Genomic DNA, 23,129 nt, shown 5'->3' with positions numbered 1-23,129 from the left:
GACACTGGAACAGGCCACAGCGCGTGACCACACTGGAATACACTATCTTCCTTCAGAACTGAGCAAGGACACGGTCACCCTTTCCGACTCTGCCATTAGTACCTCCTCTGCTCACAGGTCTGGGAGCAAGCTCATCGGTGTTGCCTAAGTTCCACTAGGGCTGCGGCTGCTATCCAGGGTCCCAGTGGAGTCTGTCCTCAGATCCCCCCCTCCCCTCAACACACACACCTCCCAAGCTGGAGATGACCTGACTCCAGCGCCCGGCTCCGCTCCTCCCTAGTCCCGCCTTCGGCTCCGCCCCAGCGCCCCGAGGGCAAACGGGTGTGTGGGGGGGGGGCGGTGAGCGGACGGAATTTCCCAGCGCGGGGGCTCGGGCTTCCACGGCAAACGGGCAGTCTCTTTCTGTTTACGGAGAGAAAGGGGAAATGGAAAAGGCGGGGAGGCGGCGGCTGGCGTCCGCTGCGCCGCCCCTGGGCTGGCTCAGGCGCTGTGAGTCAGGGGCCGACGAGGACGGCCTGAGAGCACGGGCCGCCGGGAACGCACTCGCCGGCTCAAGTCTTGAGGACGCGCCACGCTCCGGGGGCCGATCGCCCTGGCTCCCTATCCTGCCGCAAGACCTCGGTGCCCCGGTGTGCCTGGCTCCGGAAGGCCGGCCACCAGTTGCGCACCGAGCCTTCGGGAGAACCCGGCTGGAGCGCTGGGCTGGAGGGAGTGCGCGAAGAACGCAGGTAACCCAGAGTTTGGGAGCCATTTGGCAGCCTCCCCTGGGTGCTCCGGGGTTTCACACTCAGAAATAGAGTGTACTGCCCTCAAAGGGGAGAAGTCCCAGGCCAAGTGAGTTAGGAGTGTTGCGGTGAGCCGGTGCAACTCCGCCGCCGCCGTCTGCGCTGGTCGCCAGCTGCAGGCAGGCACAGCTGGAAAGCACCTTGCGCAAGGGTCTCACGAGGTATAGACTTGCGGCTCCTCCCCCTTCCTCTTACTTCCCGGATCCCGGGCTACTGGGCAGTGCGGGTCTGGGCAGTGAGCTGTGAACCCTGGACGCACTGTCACTGCGCCTCCTTCGGGGGACGCCGCCTGGGCGGCTGCACTGTCCCTTCGGAGATCGGTGAGTGCACCATGGAGGCTGGAGGAGCCTTCTGCTACTCGCTCAAATGATGGGTACTTTTATAAGTTATTATCCCTTTGAGGCTCCCTTGGCTTTAAGGATCAGGTAGAAAGGAGTGTGTGTTTGGTGGTGGTGATGGTGCTCTGTGTGTGTGTGTGTGTGTGTGTGTGTGTGTGTGTGTGTGTGTTAGGTTGAAAGACAATTTTGGACCGTAATTAAAGGCTGCTCTTGATAAAAACAGGGAGAGAAACGTATTTGCTAAGTAGAGTACATTCCAATTCCAGCCGAGGCCCTCATCCCTCTGATGGATTGAGGTTTGTGTGCTGTCAGCTCTGGCATATGGCCCTAAGGCTTTGTCCTATAAGGGAAATAGGATAGTTGTGGTATTTAGAAGAAGAGCGACTTAGATTATACAGGGCTGGAATGCACCATTCTGGGACTTTTGAGAACAAAAATACAGTTAAGAGATGTGCCCTGCGGGGCAATGTACTATTTTGGCAGGAAAAATATCTTCTAATTGGGAAGTAACACAAGATGTATTCATCTTTTGTTAGGCAGAAGTTCATGCCTAACAATCTTGGCCATTTTCATTCACACTTGCCAGGAAACACTCAAGTTTTGTTTATGTCAGTGGCAGTAGCCAGGAGCATTACATTAATGTTTACGAATAGTATTTTCTCTTGATTTTATTGCTGATTTCTGAAAAAAATTCGAGTGCATACTTTTGACTGTATTTGCCCATCTCTCCATTTATAAAATTAGCATAATTTTTATTCTATTAGAAAGCCAAAATTTGATGAGGATTTTTATTATAAACTGTATCTAGGTCAGTCATCTTATGCTAAAAGTCTTTATTGCTAAACTAAAATGTATTCACCATCTGTACTTTGTCTAGATGTGTACTGATCATGCATATCTTAAACTGTTAGCCTACTGTCTGCTTAATTAAGGTGAGAAAATGCTCAGTGTCTTTGCTGGAGTGTATAGCAGGAATGACTGGTCTTCAGGGTTGCCAGGGAGCACAGATTTGTGTGACAAGAGTCCTAAGTTGCTAAGGAATGGAGCAAGCTCTGAGGAAAGGCTCAGTGTCAAACACTCCTTCACTTCTCCTGTCCTCCCCTTCAGATCTCTCTTCCCCTCACCTTAAAGTTTAAGAGTGTGCTTGTGCGTGTGTGTGTGTGTGTGTGTGTGTGTGTGTGTGTAACCTCTTTGGTTTACATATAAAATGCTTGAGACTTTCTGCAGCATTTAAAAACCAAAAGCTGTCTTTCCTCTCTAGATCAACTGAATAAATTATATAGACTTTTCTTCTCTTAAGTCATCTTAACATTGGGAACTTTATTTCCTTTCAAGTGATCCATTTAAGTCAGTCCAGGAGGCTTGGATCCTTGCAGTTAGTTGGGCCATAAATTACACTGGTTTGTTGCCATTGTTGTTGTTACTTCTGTTTTTCTAGTAAATTCTATGAGGAGAAACTGCAACTAAATGGCTCAGTGAAACTGAAGTCAAATGTTCTTCCATACCCTGAGAAGTTCCCTTCATAATGTTACAGATGCCAAGAACTTGAATCTCAGTCTCCCCTCAAAAATGTATAAGATCTTGCTGTTGGATCTGTCTGTCTTTATAAACTACTGAGCTCTTAGAGGAAAAAGAAAAAAGACATGCAACATCTCTGAGAGGGAGCAATCTCTGAGAGGTAGCAACCATCAAAGCATTTCATAGATTTCTGCTTTTTCTTTTTTTCTTTGACTCTTACTTTAGGCAATCTTCAAAAGTTTACTGTGAAGGAGGCTGCGGAACAGGTAGCCACATCTCATTTGCTGATAAGAAAGGTGGCTAGCGATATCTGCAAAGCCAGATCTATGACTTGGTACTTCTCTCTTGATACACATAAAGCAGCAACCCATGACAGTTTATTTACTTTGCACCAGACATGTGCACACAAATTGATTTAATGCTCTCAGCCTTCTCAGGAAGTAGGTGCTGGTCTTCTTTCCATTTTACAGATGGGGGGAAATGAGGTACTAAGAGATTAAGGTACTTGTTTAACATCAGGCAGGCTAAGGTTTGACTCCAAGTTGCCTGAGTCTAGAGGAATATTAGACTGCAGGATGGTAAGAGACTGATGATACTAAATTATGTGGGATTTGTTTGAAAAATGAAATGCACTCAGAGAGAAGCAGATGGCTGGGTCATGCATGCAGGTGGCCACAGGTAGAGCATTTCCTGAAGCTTTAAACTGAACCTCCAGGTTGATCGAGATACATAGAGTTGGTAGTGCTGTGTGTATTAATTCTTGTGCTTTTTTATTTTATTTTATTTTTTGGTGTTTGGTATGGAATTTAGGATCTCATGAATGGTAGGCAAACACTCTACCACTGAGCTATACCAACCAGGGCATAAACATCTTTCAGAGAGAGGCCCTACTTTCAGGAATGCTGTGGTTTAAGTAGAGAGATAGCTTCAAAGTTTGCTTACATCTCTTGGATCCTGTTGTTTTTACTTTGGGAATGGGTTGAGTTGTTCTAAGATCCACAGGAACAGCTTCTCTTTTATCCTTGGCATTCTTTTTCTCATCTACACATTCCCAAGTTGTTGTACCTGATTGCATAAAAGAACTGAAATACAGCTTTGTCTGAGGTAGTCAGTTGATCTTAACCTGTGGTTTGCTTATGGTAGATTGGACTTTCTTGGCTTATTTCTGCTGCCACAGCTTCTAGAAGGTCATTGGTTTAGATATTAAATTAACCTTCTGGGACTTGCATTATGTTTGTTTTATACTATTACAGAAGGGGAGAGCTGTATCACAGGTTAGACAAATTGTCTCCTTTCTCATACTTACCCCTGGCAGAACTAGGATCTGAGGTCCTATCCCCCTTCTAATGAGCTTTTAAACTTGTTTGTATAAGAATTTTACTGAAACTTGACCTATCAACATCACATTTGCCTAGATTAAAATCTGTTTTACTTTCTTTGGGTTCTCCACCTGGCTTTTATTTGTAAGTTAGTTCCTGAATTTTGTCAAGTAGTTCTTTTTTTTTTTTTGTTACAGTTACTATAAGCATAAAAGACATAGTGATTCTTGCAGGGAGATACTACTTTGGGGTACACTTGGGTTGTGTGAAGTTGGAAGCTCTAAGGAGCAGGGAACCTCAGGACTAAAGAGTTCTGAGCTGTTCTTTATTCGTATTTATGTTTAGTGAAGTTCATTTTCAGTAGCTGATGCCACAGTGAGTAACCAGCAGAATCTCTAGATCTCAGGTTTCCCTTCACAAAGCTGGCTGCATGAAAGATTATCTAAGGTCTCTTTCAACTGACACTGCCTGTCCACTTGAATTCACACACACTGTTGACAGAGAGCCCTCATTATGAATAAAGGCAGGGAGAAGCCTAGTCACAGTACTTTCAATTCAGATTCCCATTGGTTTCGAATGCAAATATCAATAGTAAACTAAGTGTGTTGTTGTTGTTGTTTTCGTAGACTCTCCAGAAGGCACCACAGTAATGGAGTACATGAGCACTGGAAGTGACAATAAAGAAGAAATTGATTTACTAATTAAACATTTAAATGTATCGGATGTAATAGACATCATGGAAAATCTTTATACAAGTGAAGAGCCAGCGGTTTACAAACCCAGTCTAAGGACCATGTGTCAAGATAGTAATCAAAACGAGGAGCGTTCAGACTCTCTGCTGCTTAGTGGCCAAGAGGTGCCTTTGTTGTCATCCGTCAGATATGGAACCGTGGAGGATTTGCTTGCTTTTGCAAACCATATATCAAATACCTCAAAGCATTTTTATGGACATCGACCACAAGAATCTGGAATTTTATTAAATATGGTATGTTTTTTCTGATCAGTTGAGTGCTGTGTGTCCGCTTTACTAGTGTGGCTTCATTTAATGCAGAGTGGCATTTGAACTTGGTTTACACTGTCTTCCAGGTGTGGTTTTTGAATGCAGTTACTGGTAAGAATAACCTCCATGTTAAAAATGCAAAAAAGGTCTTCGTGAAAATTTCCACTTAAAGAGTCAATCATAATTTAGTAGTGGCTCTAAAAATTAAGAATGTCTTTTTTGGGGGGTGGGGATGGAACAAGGAAAGGGCTATTTCACTATTCCTCCAGTCCTTAATAATGCATTTATTAAAAAAATTATTAAAAAGCTTATTCATCATTTATACAGAAGAGAGGTTTAATGAGACTCCTTCAGTTGAGAGGTGAATAAACTCTTTGACTTAATACCTTTAAAGGCTGATTTAGTCGTTCTTCTCTTGCCACATTGTGAAGTGTTATAATACACTAATATTGGCTAAATTCAGTTCTTGCAGAAACCTAGTTTGTAAGTAGCAGATAGCTTCCCACAGATCAACTCTGCAATCGCCAGTCTGAAAGACAGATGATGTATTTGCGTAGTCATCCCAAGTATGCAAATAATCCAAAATATTGTGACAACACTTTGTTGCCCCAATAGTTCCATCAGGTGACATGTTTAGGTGTAACTGGCTTTGTGCCAGGCTTTTAGTATGTCAGAGGTGAACGTGGGTGCTGGCTAAAGGTGATCTAATTTTTTAAAAAAAGAACAGTTTGCAAAACAGTAGGTGGTAGCTTGCAAAACCTGCTTATTGATGAAAGTGACTCTCTATATATACTATTCCTTTAGTATATCTAAATGGCAGAATGGCCAATGCTCGGGGAATATTAGTGATAAATGAGCATACAGTCTGATACTATTTAATGAAAAACAACACAGTAATTTAGGTCAGCTATGTTGTGTTGTTTTGTTAGAAGCCAATTATGTTCAGATGAATGTGGAGCAAGATTATATTTTGCATTATTGTGTGGCTTCCTTTGGTCTGGATATACTGGATATAAAATGCATTTAATAGTTCACTAATTCCTTTGCTTTCAGAATATTACTTGCTTTTATAAATAGGAAGTAATAATTTGAACTGGGAGCAATGCCTGATTTTAATTATATAAATGTGTATAATGATGAACAGACTTTTTATGTTTGATTTTTTTTTTACCTATTTGTTAAATGAAAACCTTCAGAATAAACAAATTGCCCTTGCTAGTAAACATATAAAGAACTAGGTATGATTGGCCATTCCCCTGGCCCATCAGACTGTTGGAGAGATGGGGCATGTATAGAAAAGAATTCATGAAAGTTACAAAGAATACAAAGAAATAGCCTCCTGAAAGTTTTTAGAAGTGAGGCCAGAAAGGCTAAGACAGAAAAGGTGACAAACTAATCCATTCAAAGGAAGTGAAAATTTCATAAATAAAGAGTAAAAGTAAAATGTTGTCATTCTCTGACCAGGGGCCTATGCTCTATAAAGGAACAAATGCATACTAAAGAAAAATTTTAAAATAGGACATTACCATAAAGGTAGGGATCTTGAAAGCTTTCACAATATTTTTATTTCAAAAATGATCAACAATGTGCAAAAGCAAGAAGTCTGAAAAACAGAATGGAATAAGAGAAGAACCTCAAAATGCACAGGAATGTGGATCAAGTCTCACCAGGCCAGTGGTCAGTGGGTCTGGGGGGCTACGATTGACTTTGCTGTCACTGACATAAAGATTGTCTCCACCTCTGTGACTGGTGGTAACCTACTTTATCAGTAATGGCCTAGGCATTGGGACTTGTCATCTCTGATCTCAGTCACTGTGAGACAGAAGGTAAAGCAGGCAGGATTTCTTTTAACTTTCATTCCTTCTAGCCTTGTGCTTCCTATGGACCCAGCTGATATACCAGATCTTTTTCTTTTCATCAATCTCCATCTACTACCCTATCAAAACTTTACACTTGTGGGCTTTATTTGCTGTTTTCCATTTAAAGAGTCAACCGTAAGTTAGTAGTGGTTCTACAAATTAAGAATGTCTTTTTTGGGGATGGGGATGGAACAAGGTAGGAAATTATCTACCATCTAGATTGGTTCCAAGGTAAAATCTATCTATAAATTGTACCTGTATGTCCATCCCTTTGTATTATAGGGGTGGACAACTTTATTCACCTGTTGATTTGCTAGCCATAGTTGGGACATACATAGTATATCAGGTTCTTTTCCAGAAGCTACATCCAGAACTTTGAGTAGACTGGAGTTTACTGCCTGGTGCATGCAGAAAACAACTGAGTAGGTAATTTTAAAACAGTGTGCCACTTCCCAATGCAATTGAGCCCCTGTTCTGGGAATGCTTCAGCAGAACACCTCACAGAGCCACAAGTATGGGTAGGGGAAGAGAGAATGACAGCACAGGCTTCCAAGAAGAATTGGTACCTAAGCCAAGGTCTGAAGCATGGAGTTGGAGTCAGCCAGATGAGGTGGGGAGTGTTTCGGATGAAGAAGGGCACAGCATGTGCAAAGGCCTGGAGGCATAGAGACCAGGTGTGTTCAAGCAGCCAACAACCACAACGCTGCAGAGTTAATTAGGCAGGGTGGAGTACCAAGAATTATAAAAATATCCTGAAGCATAGGCATGTTGAATGGTACTCTGTGTGTGTGTGTGTGTGTGTGTGTGTGTGTGTGTGTGAGTGTGTGCATGTGTGTGTGCTATTTTCCTAAAAATAATATTTGTTAAAGGTTCCACTGACATCCAGTGAGATGTAGGAAAGGAACTTTAGGAGACTAACTAGCAATTGTTTTGTGTTAGAACACTACAAGTTTTCTTTTGTTTTTTAATAACCTAGGCTGTCTTATGACTTGATCCAGGGATAGATAACCCAAAATGGGTTTCAAACACTCAACTCTTTCGTGGTTATGTGTGGAGCTGAAGGGCCCCCAAAGAATTCAAAGGTGACATTCCCTGGGGGTTAGTCATGAAGTCAGAGTTTCTCTAGGTTAAAAAATCCTACTCATGTGTTATAGTGTTAACTTGCCTCAGCATCTGTAGCCTCTGAACTCAACGCCCCTGCCATCAGTCTTACAGCCCAGAACCTAATGTGAAGGTTCCGTGTGTTTTGTGACCAGCAGAGTAGGATAGAGCTAGCTTTGCTTTTGTTCTAGATAATCTGTTTCTGTGACTGTAACACAAGTTTACATCATATAGTCATTTACAGATTTTTTTCTTACTAAAATACTTAAGAAATTTTTTCAAGTGCTCTTCCCGGACCCAATATTGTTTAGGATGGATTATTATCTAGATGAGGAAATAGAAAGCAGGATCATAGTGTTTACACTTGAAGATGTAATGTTTGCATTTGGAAAGTTGAAGAATTGGCAGAGATAAACAGCATAGAGTTCCATAAGATTCTTTGGTGGGGCCTCTAGAAAGAAGGAAAATAAATAAACAAACAAACAAACAAACAAATAAATAAATAAATAAATAAAAGAAAATCTCAAATCCCAATAGGGAAGGTCTAAGGCTAGGGAAAGAACCAGGAACTTTGCAAAACTGTCCATTGGTCAGCATTTGTACATCACAAGTTCAGAGCCTGTCATCAAAGTAGCCATGGGGACATTCAGAGCAAGGCCCTTAAGAGACAAAAGTGGGTAAACTAGGGTTGAAGAGACTTGTAGAGGAAAAGACTAAAATGTGCTCAGTGACATGTAAATGTAGGCTTTTAATAACTGGGTTTGCATCATAGCTCAGATTTGATTGCCTCCTTCTAGAACACAAAAGGCTCTTAGGCAGACAATGGGAGCTACGATTTGGGGTTAAGACAGATGTGAGTTTGAATCCTATCTCTGGAACTGACTGGTAGATTACTTAAACTCTTGAAGTCACTTTCCTCATCTATGAAATGGAGATAAAAATAATACTTGCCTCAGAAGACCATTGTAGACTTTGATGAGATGATGCATTAAAGTACTGAGTATACTGCCTGGTCCATAATTAGCACTCAATAAACCAATGCCATTAATGTCCTTCATCATCTTGAACAGAATAAGAGGGTGAAACTGGGTCATAGCAAAATTATTTTGGACAAAAGTAAAACTTTCATGAAGGTGAATTAAGCCCTGAAATTGTTAACTGGAGGGTGCAATGAAATTGGGTCTGTTAATATTTGCCATCAAGAAAGGGCCACAAATCAAGTTCAGTTGAGTACTGAGTATAATTCTGTCTACATGTGCACCATATCCTCAGCATGCTGCAAAGAGGCCTCCAGCAACTATAGGTGGCACTTGGAGAAAAGAGGTCATGTTTCAAATAAGGCAAGACTGTGGTCTGTACCTAGTCATATTCCCTCCAGGGCCCTGCACAGGGTCCCACACAAGCAGAAGCACTCAGTAAATGTCTGATTTTTAGGTTTAGTGACTTTGCATTTCTCAGGGTTATTCTCTGCTTCATTCCTTGTTGTAGCTAAAATGAGCTATCACGGAGGCTGAGGGAACAACCCTTCTGGTTTCTAGAACTATGCCTGAAACAGTGATGAGTGAGGAATCCCAGCCATCTGCAACTGGGTCAGGTGCTCATTCCTGCCCTGTAGAGTAGATATGGCAGTTTTTTATGATCCCCTTCAGGTGCTTCTGTTCTTGGTATAGCATAATGTCTTTAGATAGTTTCAGAAATTCCTGAATTCATAATCTGAAGCCATAATATTGCTTGTTGCATTTAGGAAAAACTAATTTTTTTGAGACTACCTACCTAACCCTTGAAAGAACATTCTAGACATTCTTGATATATCTTCCTGGTCATGTTTCCCATGGATTATTATGTTAATTTGTGTTCATTTTAATTGTTATCTTTTCATTTTTTTTCCTCTTTAAAAGGTGAGATATACTTTCTACCCTGTAAAACCCACAGAGCTTAAATGTCCACTTTGTTGAGCTTTGACAAATGCCCACAGCCTTGTCACCCTCATTGCTATTAGCTCTTAATTTTCAAGTTGACTCATTTTGTTTTTTATTTACTTATGTTTTTCTTTGCATTGACTAGTTTTGAAAACCGGTTCTAAGTGTTTGCTTGGTCTCAAACCCTCTGAGGTCAGGCATCTTCTATCTCTCATTCATGGCTGCCTCCTGAGCGCCAATCCCAGTGCTGGACACACATTAGGCATGAAATAGATATTAAATGAGTAAGTGGACGAGAAATGATCCTTCCCTGAGTTTATTTATGTGGCATGGTTAAGTCATTGCTCTGGCATCACATATTGTTTTCCAAAATCCTCCATGATCCTCAGGTAATTTCCACGCTCTCTCTATGCATCATGTGTGAGTAAGAGCTATGCAGACAAACAGGTTAGCACATTTTAATAGAAACAAGTCAATGTGCAGGCACAGTTGGCAATCTTCATATTCAGCCTTTGGGTCATCCTCCTTAGATAAATAATTTTGAAGTTCTATTTGACAATTAATCACTCATGCATAGATGGAAATGTGACTAGGTCTGACCAGGGATCTCTGTCTCTCTTACATGCTTTCTCTGTCTTGCTCAAGTTCTAAATATAGTCTCTGTACAATGTTAGGATTACACAAGGCACCATTAATTTTAAATGCAGTGTTTAAGAATGCTTCTAAAATAACCAGCTCTTATTGGGTGGACAACCTTGCTGAGATTCTCACCCTGCTGCATGTTTATTTTCTAATAGGTAATCACTCCCCAGAATGGGCGCTACCAAATAGACTCTGATGTTCTCCTCATCCCTTGGAAGTTGACTTATAGGAACATAGGCTCGGATTTCATTCCTCGGGGGGCTTTTGGAAAAGTGTACTTAGCACAAGATATGAAGACCAAGAAAAGAATGGCATGTAAACTGGTATGTACATTCACATGGAATGTTTGACATTATGAGCTTTTTTTTTTTTAATTGTATTAATCCAAGTTTCTTACACTTACACTGGATTTATCTAGGTGTATCTTACCCCAAAGCATTTGTTTTTCTGGATTTTCTTTCTACCTGGTGCCATTCAGCCCCTGAATGTCTGCATAGGTGCCTGTTTGATTTTAATCAAATTAAAGGAATGTGTTGGTATATTTAGCAACAGCTTGGACAGCATCATCTCCCTTGAAGGGGAGTGAAGGCCAGCTCTCCTGTACTGTAAGAGCAATCTGTGTGTAGCTCCTTTAATCCTCTCCACAAACAAGGGGGCTAGGCAGAGAAGGAGACTAGGAAAGCAAAAGGCTTTTCAGGGCTTCAGATTTAAAGGGCTGAATTTAAATATATATACCACATATTGAAAAGACCCCATCTCTTCTTATTAAGTGATAACTGCCAAGGTGCTGCCACCTGGGAACAGTGTTTAGCAGAGTCTACCTGAGCTGAGCAGTCACACATCATGTGACTTAATAATTCCACTTCTGTAGGTACACCCAACAGAAGCATGTCCATGGTCATTAAAAAGCTAGAACTAAGTTCTAGCATGTTCGTATGAGTACTATTTGTAAGAGTCCCAAACTGGAAACTTTCCCAATGTTGACAGGTAGAATATTTATACTCTGGAATACTGTCCTACAAGGAGAATAAATGATTTAGGACTAAAATAATGTGAATGCTTCTCAAAAACATCACGTTGAGCTCAAGCAGACAGACACAAAATAAGATCTACTATATGAGATTTCTCTTTATATAGAGGACAGAAACAGGCAAAACAAATCCATGCTTCTCGACACCAGGATAGTGGGGAGCCCTTGTAGAATGGTGACTGGAAAAGTCAAAGAGGGGATTTCTGGTTTGCTGGTAGAGTTCTGTATTTTTATTTAGATGGGGATTTCATTTATGTGTTCAGTTGATAGTTCATTGAGTTTGACATTTCACTATCTTTACACTTTTATATATGTCTGGTTTGTTTGTTTTAAATGGACTTTAAAGTGTGGTCAAATAAAGTACACTCATCTTTTTTTTCCTTGTGGTGTTAGGAATCAGACCCAGGGCCTCATGCATGCTAGGCAAGTGCTCTATTGCTGAGCTATATCCCCAGACCCAAACACTCAATTTGGATTTAACAAAAAATAAAATAAAAACTAATTGCTGAATATTATGTTTCAGTCTCTTATCATAATTCAAGGACCGAAAATATGTTGCCCTCATTTGTTCCTTCTTAAAGATTCACTAGAGTACTTGTTTTGAATTTTATACCGAGAGCTGATATAATGTAGAGGCAGATCAGAGGTAAACATTACTTTAAGGTGGACATACCTTTTCATACAGGTCAAAGTAGCTTTGAGGTTATTTATTGCCCTCTGGTTTGTTGGTTGACCAGTATTCTATACTTTTCAATTATTCTCAGGTTGTTTAGACTCTTGTTCCTACTTTTGTATTCTAGATCCCCGTAGATCAATTTAAACCATCTGATGTGGAAATCCAGGCCTGCTTCCGGCATGAGAACATTGCTGAATTATATGGTGCTGTCCTTTGGGGCGAAACTGTCCATCTCTTTATGGAAGCAGGCGAGGGTGGGTCTGTTCTGGAAAAATTGGAGAGCTGTGGACCCATGAGAGAATTTGAAATTATTTGGGTGACAAAGCATGTTCTCAAGGGACTTGATTTTCTACACTCAAAGAAAGTGATTCACCACGATATTAAACGTGAGTAGCTTGGGGTGTGTAGCATTTTAGCTTAAGCAGACTCTTGAGGTGGGAGGCAAATGGGCTCTTTCCTTCAACCTGAAGCCTCAGTGGCAGGGAAGACAGCACAGTTCACCTTCCTTCTCTTTGCGCCTGAGGTAGGTCTTAGAAATGGGCTGTTGATAGCACTTTAAAAGTCAGATGAAAAGATTATAACCCAACAGTTGATTCAAAGATTATAGCCACATATCTGTTAAGATATTCTGCCTTGGCCATTGTTAACAAGGCTGGAGGTGGAGTTCAGTAGTAGAGAGCATGCTTAACGTGCTTAAGACACTGGACTGGATCCCCAAAATTGAAAGAATTAAAAAAAAAGTTACTTCTTTAAACACATAAATCAAGAGTTTTTTAGGAACAAAGTAACTTTTTAATTTTAATTTTGAGCACCAACTAGTTAATAATTTGATCAGCCAGGCTTTACTGACCCTTTTCTAGAATTAAGATATGGTGAGGAAATAAAGAAGAAACCCATTATAAACCTTTAATACCTAATGTTGGGCTGGGGTTGTAGCATAGTGGTAGAGCGCTCGCCTAGCATGTGTGAGGCACTGGGTTTGATCCTCAGCACCCCATAAAAATAAATAAATAAAATAAAGGTATTGTGTCCATCTACAAATTAAAAATACAAAAAAAAAAAAACCTAATGCTAAGTTGGACTAGCACAATTTTTACTGAAAAAAAAAGAAGAATATTGTACTTCCTGTTTTAAAAAAGTAATTAGATAATAGTATGCTTATATCTTAGAATTTGAAACTCAAGCTCTTGAGCATTATTCATGGCTGTAATCATCTATGCCAGCATTGGCTTAATTCTTGAGATTTGAAATGATTTTCACCTAAATTCTTATAAAGATTCATCTTCCTCTTTTAAACATAATATACCCTCTCATTAGGGAAAGCGTTTCAGTCTGCTCTGATTTGAGACTCATTTTTATTTTAGATAATGGTTTCATTTTATATACATAGGCTATATAAACAATTTTGTGCTAAATTTTTTTCTTCTTGTTATAGCTAGCAACATTGTTTTCATGTCCACAAAAGCTGTGTTGGTGGATTTTGGCCTAAGCGTTCAGATGACTGAAGATATCTATTTCCCTAAGGATCTTCGAGGAACAGAGGTAATTATATTCATATGAAAATATTTAGTATCTTTAGAAAAAAATGTATTCTAGAATTACTGTGAGAAAGGACAAAGAAGGGGATGAAAACCATTGCATGAAAGTCATTCTCATCAGAACAAATTTAATGGTCACTTTTGTTTTGTACCAAGTTTTTAGTTTAACACTTTAATTCTAATTCTTTATTCTCTACTATTTATAATACATTATAATATTATAATATAATATGTATGCATGTACACATATATATTTGTGTGTGTGTATATATATAACATACAACTCTTAGATACCATCTAATGCCAAAATAGATTACCAGTTGAACAATCCTCATCCTAATCTGAAAATCCAGAGATTAGGGATGTTCAACTGGTAAAGTTTATGCAAATACTCCCAAATCCAAAAAACTCCCAAATCAGAAATGCTTCTAGTCCTAAGCATTTCAGATAAGAGAGATTCAACTTGCACATCCACAATTCAGCTTTAAAAGCAGTTATGAAATTACAGTTAACTTTACAAAAATAGGTTTAACACTGTAAATGAATTATGTTATTTAATTCTGACAACTCTATTATTGGTAGTAATATTATCATATTATTATACTATAAGGAAATAAACTTGAAGAGATCAAAATAAAATACCTGAAGTTGTTTAGCTTCTAACAGGTCTGAGACTTGAATTCTGTTCTTTCTTTAAGCCTAAAGTCTACCTACTGTGTAATTATTTTTTTTCAGTATTAGGTATTGAACCCCGGGCCTCAAACACATTAAGCAAGCACTCTACCACTGAATAACACACATAGCCCATTTAACATAATAAATATATTGCTAAAATGTACTATTAATATAACTAATACCATTATGTTTTGTTTCAATTATGGTCTTAATTACCATGATCATTACTACTTATTGAGAACTTCCTACAAAGCCCTATTTCTCATTCTAGGTGTCTTATAATAAACCTGAAGTCATTAGCACAAACACATCTCATTTGAAGATATAAAATAGGTATAGTATTTAGCTCATCTGTGAATCTAAATGAGTTTCTGGGGCAAACATTTATGGGCTTTTAAATAATATATTTAACATTCCCATCATTAGGCTGAGTGGTTGACTATAGCCAGTGTCTACTGAGGGTTTGGCATGTGACAGACTGTTAAGGACACCAGCCAGCATGTGCCCTTGGTGATACTTCTTGGTCCCCACTGTATAGTCAATTAGATTAATCAATTTACTTTTTAGAAAGTTATTCTAACATAGTATTTTCTTATCTAACTAAATTTATTTATTTATTTTTGCAGTACTGGGGATTGAACCCAGGGGTGCTCTACCGTTGGGCTATATTTCCAGCCCTTTTTTTCTAGTTTAATTTTTTAAGACAGGTCTTACTAAATTGCCCAGGCTAGCCTCAAACTTGGGAATCCTTTTGCCTCAACCTCCTGAGTAGCTGGAACTACAGGCACGTACCATATCATGTGATACCTAATTGCATTTATTTTTTAACTGCATACATAAAGGCATAAATTTTACATATCGATGAGTTACCCTGTGATGTTTCAATACACATATATATCAGTTTAAGCATCTCTCTCCTCAAACTTATATCGCTTCTTTATGGTGAAAACATTCAAAATCCTTCTTCTTGCATTTCAAGAGAGACAGTACACAATCACAGCCTATAGTCATGATACCATGCAAATGGCACACCAGAACTTTTTGCTCATATCTAATAACAGCTGAGCTCTCAGTGATCAACCTTTCCCCATCCCTCCCTTCTCCAGAAGGATCTCTTTGAGATTCACATGAATTATTAAGAGATCAGCAGCTGAGTTCACAATAGGATGTGATGGGAACACAGCAATGCACCTGGGAAAGGTAAAGGTGCCTCTTGGCTACTCTTTGCTGAACCTCCCACACCCATAGTGGCCACTGGAAGTGAAGAGAGTCCTTGGCTACATTTTGCTTCAAGTCTACCATGTCAGTCTTGGTGTTGAACCAGATGACAGCCCATAGTGTAGCTGGTATATATGCTGTCATGAACTGAATTGCAGTGAGAAAAAAAAATATCTTGCTTCTAAACCGAGATTCTGTTATCCTTTTCTTAACTCTCCCAAAACAAAGACTTCCCGGGCAGTGAAGAAACCCTTGTTTTGCTGACATGCCTGATGTAATTTCTGGAACTTATTTGAGAGAAATTTCTTGATCATCATGTTTGAGCAGAATAATATTCAGAAGAGAAACTGTAGAGTGTTAAAAAACAACAACAACTATGTTTAGTCCTCAGATCTTAAGAGTACTTTGCCACAGCAAAATCTAATAAGACTTGATGCTTATGACATGTTTTCTTTGGAAAATGTTTCAGCATATTTTGGCATTACTTAGTCGTTCAGATATGTGACATTCCACCCTTTTTCCTGGAGCCAGTATGAGAAACTATTTATGGTATTAGAGATGGAAAATACCTTTTGCTTCCTGGCAATGCAGTCAAATTGAACATTTTGCAATGTTAGAGAAAGATGTGTCTTTTTGGGGATTCTTGAAGGATACTTGGATATGACATAATAGCAGATTTCACCACTGCATAGTGTTTAGACAAGTATTTTTCAGCTAATGCAAACTACTTTATATGAAGTGCAAAACCGGCTTTGGTGTTTATAAACTCTCTTTCAATCAACCTGCATTTACTATCTGTGCAGTGTTCACAGACTAAAATTTGCTAATAGGAAGTGTGATAAATTTCGTAAAGTTATCAATGAACTCTTTCAGTAAACTTGCTTTTATTTCTCATAGCAAATGAGATATATTTAGTCAAAGTCAACTGTACACATATAATGGATTTGCTTTCCTTTAGAACTTAGTTATATGGCTATTGCACAGCCAGATGACTTCTGATCCCTAACATATAATAGCTTACAAATACCAGTCATCTGTGTTGGATTTCTGTCTGTCTGTCTCTCACTCTCGGCATTCATATTCAGAGCATTATATTATAACCATATAAAACATATAAAGGTCCATCTGCATGTATTTTTTTAGTTTTACTTTATATGATAAAAACAAAGATTGCATGAACATAAGTAATAATTTATAATTACATCCATAGTGCAGTCCTTTTTTTTAAAGTTCTCACCTTCTTCTGAGCCTGGTCTTACCCTCTCTAGGTTGATATGTAATCATCGCAGGCACATGCATACAGACATACATCCACATGCATAGTCTTTCCCTTAATAAAAAACAGGTTGAGAGGCAAAGGACTTAATCCTGACATCGGGCTTCTTACTTCTTACTTATGCCTGAGGATGTACAACTCTCAGAGAGGGTCCCATTAGTTCTGTTTGCACCTTCCAGGCAGCCAGCCTGAAGAGTGCTTGTACATCATGCCCTGCTGCTCAGTGGTCTGCCTGTTCTGGCTCTTGTAGAGCTTGAGGGAATAGGAGCTCTGAGCCATGAAGTTCTGGGTGTCTATCTGAGGGCCAGCATCCAGGTCACCAGGCTGGACCCTTATGCTGCCATTGCCAGATGCAGCCTCAGTGTGCAGTCAAAGAGTCTGCAAAGCCACCTGTGCATGGCCACTCTTGGTTATATCAACAATATACAATTGGCTTAATCCTTACTTTACCCTGAGGGGCCTCAAGGAGATAGGTCTCCTCTATTGATATGAACGCCCACTCCATACAAAATCTAAATACTCTGTCTTTGTTGCAGAGAAAGTTTATGAGCAGAGAGCTCAGTTTAGCATGTTTGCTGAGAGTGAAAGGAAGTCAGCCTGGAAGTGAGTTGTAGGACAAAGTTGAGGGCTGGGAAGGGGAAACTGGGCAATTTCCCCAGTTTTTGAAGCTTGTTTTCTACTTACTTATTCAGAGATATATTCTGGGAACATTACCTTTTTCTCCATATTCACATGACAGACAGCATCAAAATTTTTTAAACCTAAATAATTTTATTAAACCTAAATAATTTATTATTTCTCATTCAAAATACTTAATCCCACAAATGTTTAAGATTCCTGGCTTTTTTTTTTTTTATTTTGCAACATTTGCATATACATGATGAGATATCTTTGGGGATGGGACCCAAACCAAAATAGGAAATTCACTTATGTTTCATGCCTACCTTATACACAGAGACTGAAGAAAATTTTTACAATAATTTTAATATGCCTCTGTTTCTGTAGTTTGGAGTTATTTTTGTTTTTGTTTTGAGCTGGGCTTCACTATGTTGTCCTGGCTTGTCCTGTAATCTGTGAACTTAAATGGTCCTCCTGCCCATGTTTTCTAAGAAGCTGGAATTACAGGCATGTGCCACCATGCCTTGTGCACTTGTGTTACATGACCAGTTACATGAGATCAGGGGTATAATTTTCTACTTGTGGCATCTTCTCAGAACTCAGAAAGCTTCAGATTTTGGAACCTTTAAAATTTTGGATTTCAGATTAGGGCTGTTCAACCTGAATCAAAACTTAGGATATTACCTACTATGTCTGTACCTAGCCATAAACATGGATTATTTGCTACTGATGTTTTCTGTTTTTATCTCTTAGAAGTTTAGAAATAAGCACTTCTTAGAGAATTATTTATAAAACTAGCCCTACTTACTTAGTATCTACCTGTTATACTAAAGAGAACTTAGACACCATTAATGTGGGAGGCATGTCATTTTCAGTCACTGGGCTTACATGGTAGGTGGAAGTAAAAGGTGGTCCATGGAAATGACTCATTGTGGGCTGGGGATACAGCTCAGTTGGTAGAGTACTTACCTTGCATGCACAAGGCCCTGGGAAAAGCACCACAAAGAAAAAAAAGAAATGACTCATTAGGACCCCTTTTGCAGCATTACACTTTATTGGTTAAAGTTCTTCCCTTCCAAGCAATTGGTGTTGATATTCTGTAAGTTTCTGCCACCTTTTAACACTACTGATAATTAGAGGTTTGGCAACTAAATAACAGATGAGGAAGTATGTTTGTAGTATCACTTAAATATGAAAGGAGGCTGGGCGCTGTGTCACATGCCTGTGTCCTTTTGCAAAAGGATTGCAAGTTCAAAGCCAGCCTTAGCAACATAACAAGGACTTAAGTAACTTAGCAAGACCTTGTCTCTAAATAAAATATAAAAAGGGCTAGGGATGTGGCTTGGTGGTTAAGCGCCCCTGGGTTCAATACCTGCTACCAAAAAAAAAAAAAAAAAAAAAAAAAAAATATATATATATATATATATATATATATATATATATATATGAAAGGAATTGGTGTTTTGATAGAAAAATTAACTATACCCCATCAGTGTTTGCAGAACTCTGATTGGTGGGAGTCCCAGGTGGCTTCTTTGTTCTAGGCCCTTTGCTGTCTGATGAAGCATGTGTTCTGTCTGTGGAAGGAGGTATTCTTTGTCAGACTGCAGGGATACATCCATCCAAATCTGCCTAGTTCCAAGAGAATGTCTACTGCATACTCCTTAGCTTAAGGGAACACAGCAATGATATTACATTGTCCTCTGAAAGGACAAAACATGAAAAAAATATGATAAAAATGAATGAGCCAATTTTCAGAACTGGATTAGAGAAATGAAAACCCAGACAACTGAGAGGAATCAGGCTGATGTTTCCCACATCTTTTCCAGATTTACATGAGTCCAGAAGTGATCCTATGCAGAGGCCATTCCACGAAGGCAGACATCTACAGCCTGGGAGCCACGCTCATCCACATGCAGACAGGCACCCCACCCTGGGTGAAGCGCTACCCCCGCTCAGCCTATCCCTCTTACCTGTATATAGTAAGTGAGGGTCAACCAGGGATGGGGGTAGTTTCACCTGCTGATGGGTAGGGACTGTTCTACCACCCATAATACCCACTCCTGAATGGGGTGATGGTGAAATAGTGTTCATGAAAGTTAGCTGTGGGTTCCTCCCCTGTGGAAGTAAGCTCCATTTTGCAAAGAAAACAGGGCTATTCTAGTGGGAACATACCAAAATGTCCATTGGGCATAAATTATATGCTATTCTATTGCACTGTATATGTAATAATAAAATACTACATAATAGTGTCAAAATACTACAAATCTGTCAACCAAGAAAATTTTATATGCTCTTTGAAAACTTTTAAAGAAAAGGTAGATTATTGATCTTTGCTCCAGCCTGGCTTATAGTGGAATGTGCAATTCCCATTTTGCTATTGAGAGCAAATGTTTTCCTATTATTGCATGGTGACCTTTGGGCCATCCATGGGAAGCGATCATTGCTTATTCAAACCTAGCATGTACTTTTTGCAGCATTAAACCAAAAGATGGGTTTAAGTGCCCTAGGAAATTAAAGGGAATCTTCTTTAGGAGTATGAACCATATTTGTTGTAAATTGTATGGTGGGGAGCAGATTAATTTCTGGGTCTGGACCTCTGTTGAGGGTCTGTTTCCATGCCATTGATACTAAGAACTGTTTTTTTTTTTTTTGTAGATCCACAAGCAAGCACCTCCTTTGGAAGATATAGCTGATGACTGCAGTCCAGGCATGAGAGAGCTGATAGAAGCCGCCCTGGAGAGGAACCCCAATCACCGTCCAAGAGCAGCAGACCTGCTAAAACATGAAGCCCTGAATCCCCCCAGAGAGGATCAGCCACGCTGTCAGAGCCTGGACTCTGCTCTCTTTGAACGAAAGAGACTGTTAAGCAGGAAGGAGCTGGAGCTTCCTGAGAATATTGCTGGTAGGACACCCTGTGGCATGCAGTGCCCCTGGCCTCTATTCTTTCTCTGTTCATGTCAAATCTCTGATGTTGTTCAGGAATGTATTCCAAAAAAAGCGGGAATGACAGGGTGCAATGACACATGCCTAGATGTAGTCCCAGCTGCTCAAGAGGCTGAGGCAGGAGGATCCCTTGAGCCCAAGAATTCAACTGGGCAGGCGCTGTTCTTGAATACCATGTGTTGTTTGAGAAATTCAACAAAAACATTAACAAAAGCAATTTTTTTAAAAAATGGCTAATTTACCATCAAATTATAGCAGGTTTTCAGGGTAAGTGAATGTTACCTAAGGTAATCATTAAAAATTGCCTCTGACTTGCTTTTTTGCAACAGAGACTGTTATTTGGTGTTAAAAACAAATGGAGCATGACAACTTTGCTGTAAGTGCAGGTTATGTTTAACTTAATTTACCTTAATTAACAGGGTAAGACCATCGCATCTTGGGTTAGAAGCCTCCTGGCACTGTTTTACTCTGAACAGATAAAATACTGAGTTTGAAGTCAATTTGCATTTTTTTCTTTCTGTGCTTAAACTCTCTTTGTCAGCTCTGAATCGTTTCCATCTAGGAAAGTCATTATGCATTCCAGGAGACTGGATATGCATGGAAAGGTACTTTCATTTTTATTAATCTGTGGCATTCGTAGTCCATTGAGGCCCAAACCCAGATGTCAAGTCTGGAATGCTTGTTTCCATTTCTCTGCTTTTTGTCTGATTTTTTTTTTTTAATGTATTTAAAGAAAACCATCTGGGTTGTTGTAAAATGTGCCAGGATTTCTAACAAATTTCTTGTCATCATTAACTCCTGTTTGAACTCTTTGGTCTATGTCATGATCCATTAATTAGCCCATAGAGTATTCAAAGGGCTATCTGTAACAAAACCAGAGCTTGGACCCTGTTTGAGTAGGCCCCAAAGGATCATTTCTTTGCAGAAGGAATATGTGTGTGTTATTTCACATGGCCCCTTGTATTTTATTGTGTTTTTGCAATGTTTCCCTTTTCAGATTCTTCATGCACAGGAAGCACTGAGGAATCTGAGATGCTCAAGAGACAGCGTTCTCTCTACATAGACCTTGGTGCCCTGGCTGGCTACTTCAATCTTGTTCGGGGCCCACCAACACTGGAATATGGCTGATGGATGGCACTATTTGCTCTCAACTAAAGACAGCCTTTATCTCCTGGACTTTGGATCTGCAGACTCTACAGAGTGGCTCTAGATAGTGAATTATAACCTTTATTAAAAGCCGGCAGTAGGGATTCCAGTGACATACATATGAATGGGACTCCAAGTGGCCCCTGTGGATTTGATTTGTGAAGCTACTCTGGTATATGCCAGGTCTCAAGGTTCTCATTTCTCATGTGGCAGGAATTAAAGGAAGAAAGGGAAAAGTTGATGGAAGGATCATTTCTGGTGACTGATTTCATTCAGTGTGAATTTTGCTTGAAATTTTAAAAATACCAATCATGAGGAGACTAGCCTAAAATTACTATTCTTGGTTCTTATTTAAATGTGGGATCTTCCTTTAACTCAGAATAATTGTGTTGTATATATTGGTGTATATAGTAGGATAATTCTTGGAGCCTTTGTTGGTAGATTCAAGTATCAATTGAATACATTATATTTTGGGTAAATAGAATAACTTGACTATTGTAGCAATAAGCTTAACTAGTGCCTTAAAAATGGCTGTTTACTTAGGAGCCATCAGACAGCAGGCCACTAGTGAGTCTCTTTTATGTTCCTATGGAAACACTTTGTACTGTACATGCTATGCTTAAAGCATTTGAAACATGATGTTTTGAATGTGGATAAAACTGTGTAAACCACATAATCTCTGTACATCCCAAAGGATGAGAAATGTGACCTTTAAAAATGGAAACATTTGTAAATTCTTGGTGATACTACTACTTTTGTAATTCTTCTGAGTATTTTCTTTAAAGCATTTGTATATGAAAATAGCATACTGTGTATGTTTTATATCAAATGCCTTCATGAATTTTTCATATATGTACATATTTGTAGCATTGTAAAGTATGTAAGTATTCCTACTTAAAATATGTTTTTACATTATGCAAAGGAAACCCAACATTTTTGTCCAATGTGACTGGTCAAATCAACTGAATAAATTTAATATTTTGTCTTAATTATTATAAAAGTATGCTTCTTGACTGGGACGGGATGGGTCATAAGTTTGGGATATATGTTGAAGGAGAATTAAGAAGGCAAAAAAATACCTGGGAGTTTGCAAATTGTGTACTCTTTTCCCATTGCTGCTCTCTAAAGCCATTGTTGTCAACTGACATGTGTTTTATCCTCTGATATGTTGAAGTACAAAAAAAAAAAATCATAAGCCACTGGTTATGGTAAGTGGGGTCCTGTTTTGTATTTTGTTTTTGTACTTTTATATTTCCCATGAATGGAGGATTTCATGTTCTTATTAATATTTGAAAATTAATAACTGACTTGCTTTTGTATAAGGCAAATTTAAGACACACCAAATCTAATGAAAATTATTGAATGGGAATACTATCTTTCATTCACTGAGTGAGTAGAATTCAAGACTCTTTCATATATTAAGTAAAAAAAATGCCATCCCTTATACATTAATTAGTTTTCTGTCACTGTGACAAAATACCTGAGATAATCACCTTTTTTTCCGTGATTTTAAAAAGTCTATTTA

The 23,129-nt window shown here is 39.1% G+C and overlaps 1 protein-coding gene across 2 annotated transcripts; it reads left to right on the top strand.

Moving 5' to 3' along the window:
- Positions 1–330: 330 nt before the first annotated feature.
- On the top strand, positions 331–22,587 carry MAP3K8 (mitogen-activated protein kinase kinase kinase 8). Of its 2 annotated transcripts, none has more exons than XM_081299896.1 (8): positions 331–728; positions 4,587–4,945; positions 10,637–10,804; positions 12,312–12,573; positions 13,623–13,729; positions 19,342–19,494; positions 20,171–20,417; positions 21,456–22,587. In XM_081299896.1, exons 2-8 carry the CDS (start codon positions 4,610–4,612, stop codon positions 21,584–21,586), a joined length of 1,404 nt encoding a protein of 467 aa, XP_081156022.1. In that variant the 5' UTR covers positions 331–728; positions 4,587–4,609; the 3' UTR covers positions 21,587–22,587. The 2 variants fall into 2 exon arrangements, with proteins under 2 accessions (XP_081156022.1, XP_081156023.1); XM_081299897.1 differs by lacking the exon at positions 331–728 and adding an exon at positions 888–1,105.
- The last annotated feature ends 542 nt before the right edge of the window (positions 22,588–23,129 follow it).

This window comes from Spermophilus citellus (genome assembly GCF_964194105.1).
Source record: "Spermophilus citellus genome assembly, chromosome: 6".
Lineage (NCBI taxonomy): Eukaryota > Metazoa > Chordata > Mammalia > Rodentia > Sciuridae > Spermophilus > Spermophilus citellus.
This window is presented reverse-complemented; position numbering and strand designations above follow the sequence as displayed.

Coding starts and splice junctions, on each gene's coding strand:
- MAP3K8 (XM_081299896.1), top strand. CDS start 4,610: ATGGAGTACATGAGCACTGGAAGTGACAATAAAGAAGAAATTGATTTA. Junction 12,574..13,622: donor GATTCACCACGATATTAAAC/GTGAGTAGCTTG, acceptor TTCTTGTTATAG/CTAGCAACATTGTTTTCATG. Junction 13,730..19,341: donor AGGATCTTCGAGGAACAGAG/GTAATTATATTC, acceptor CATCTTTTCCAG/ATTTACATGAGTCCAGAAGT.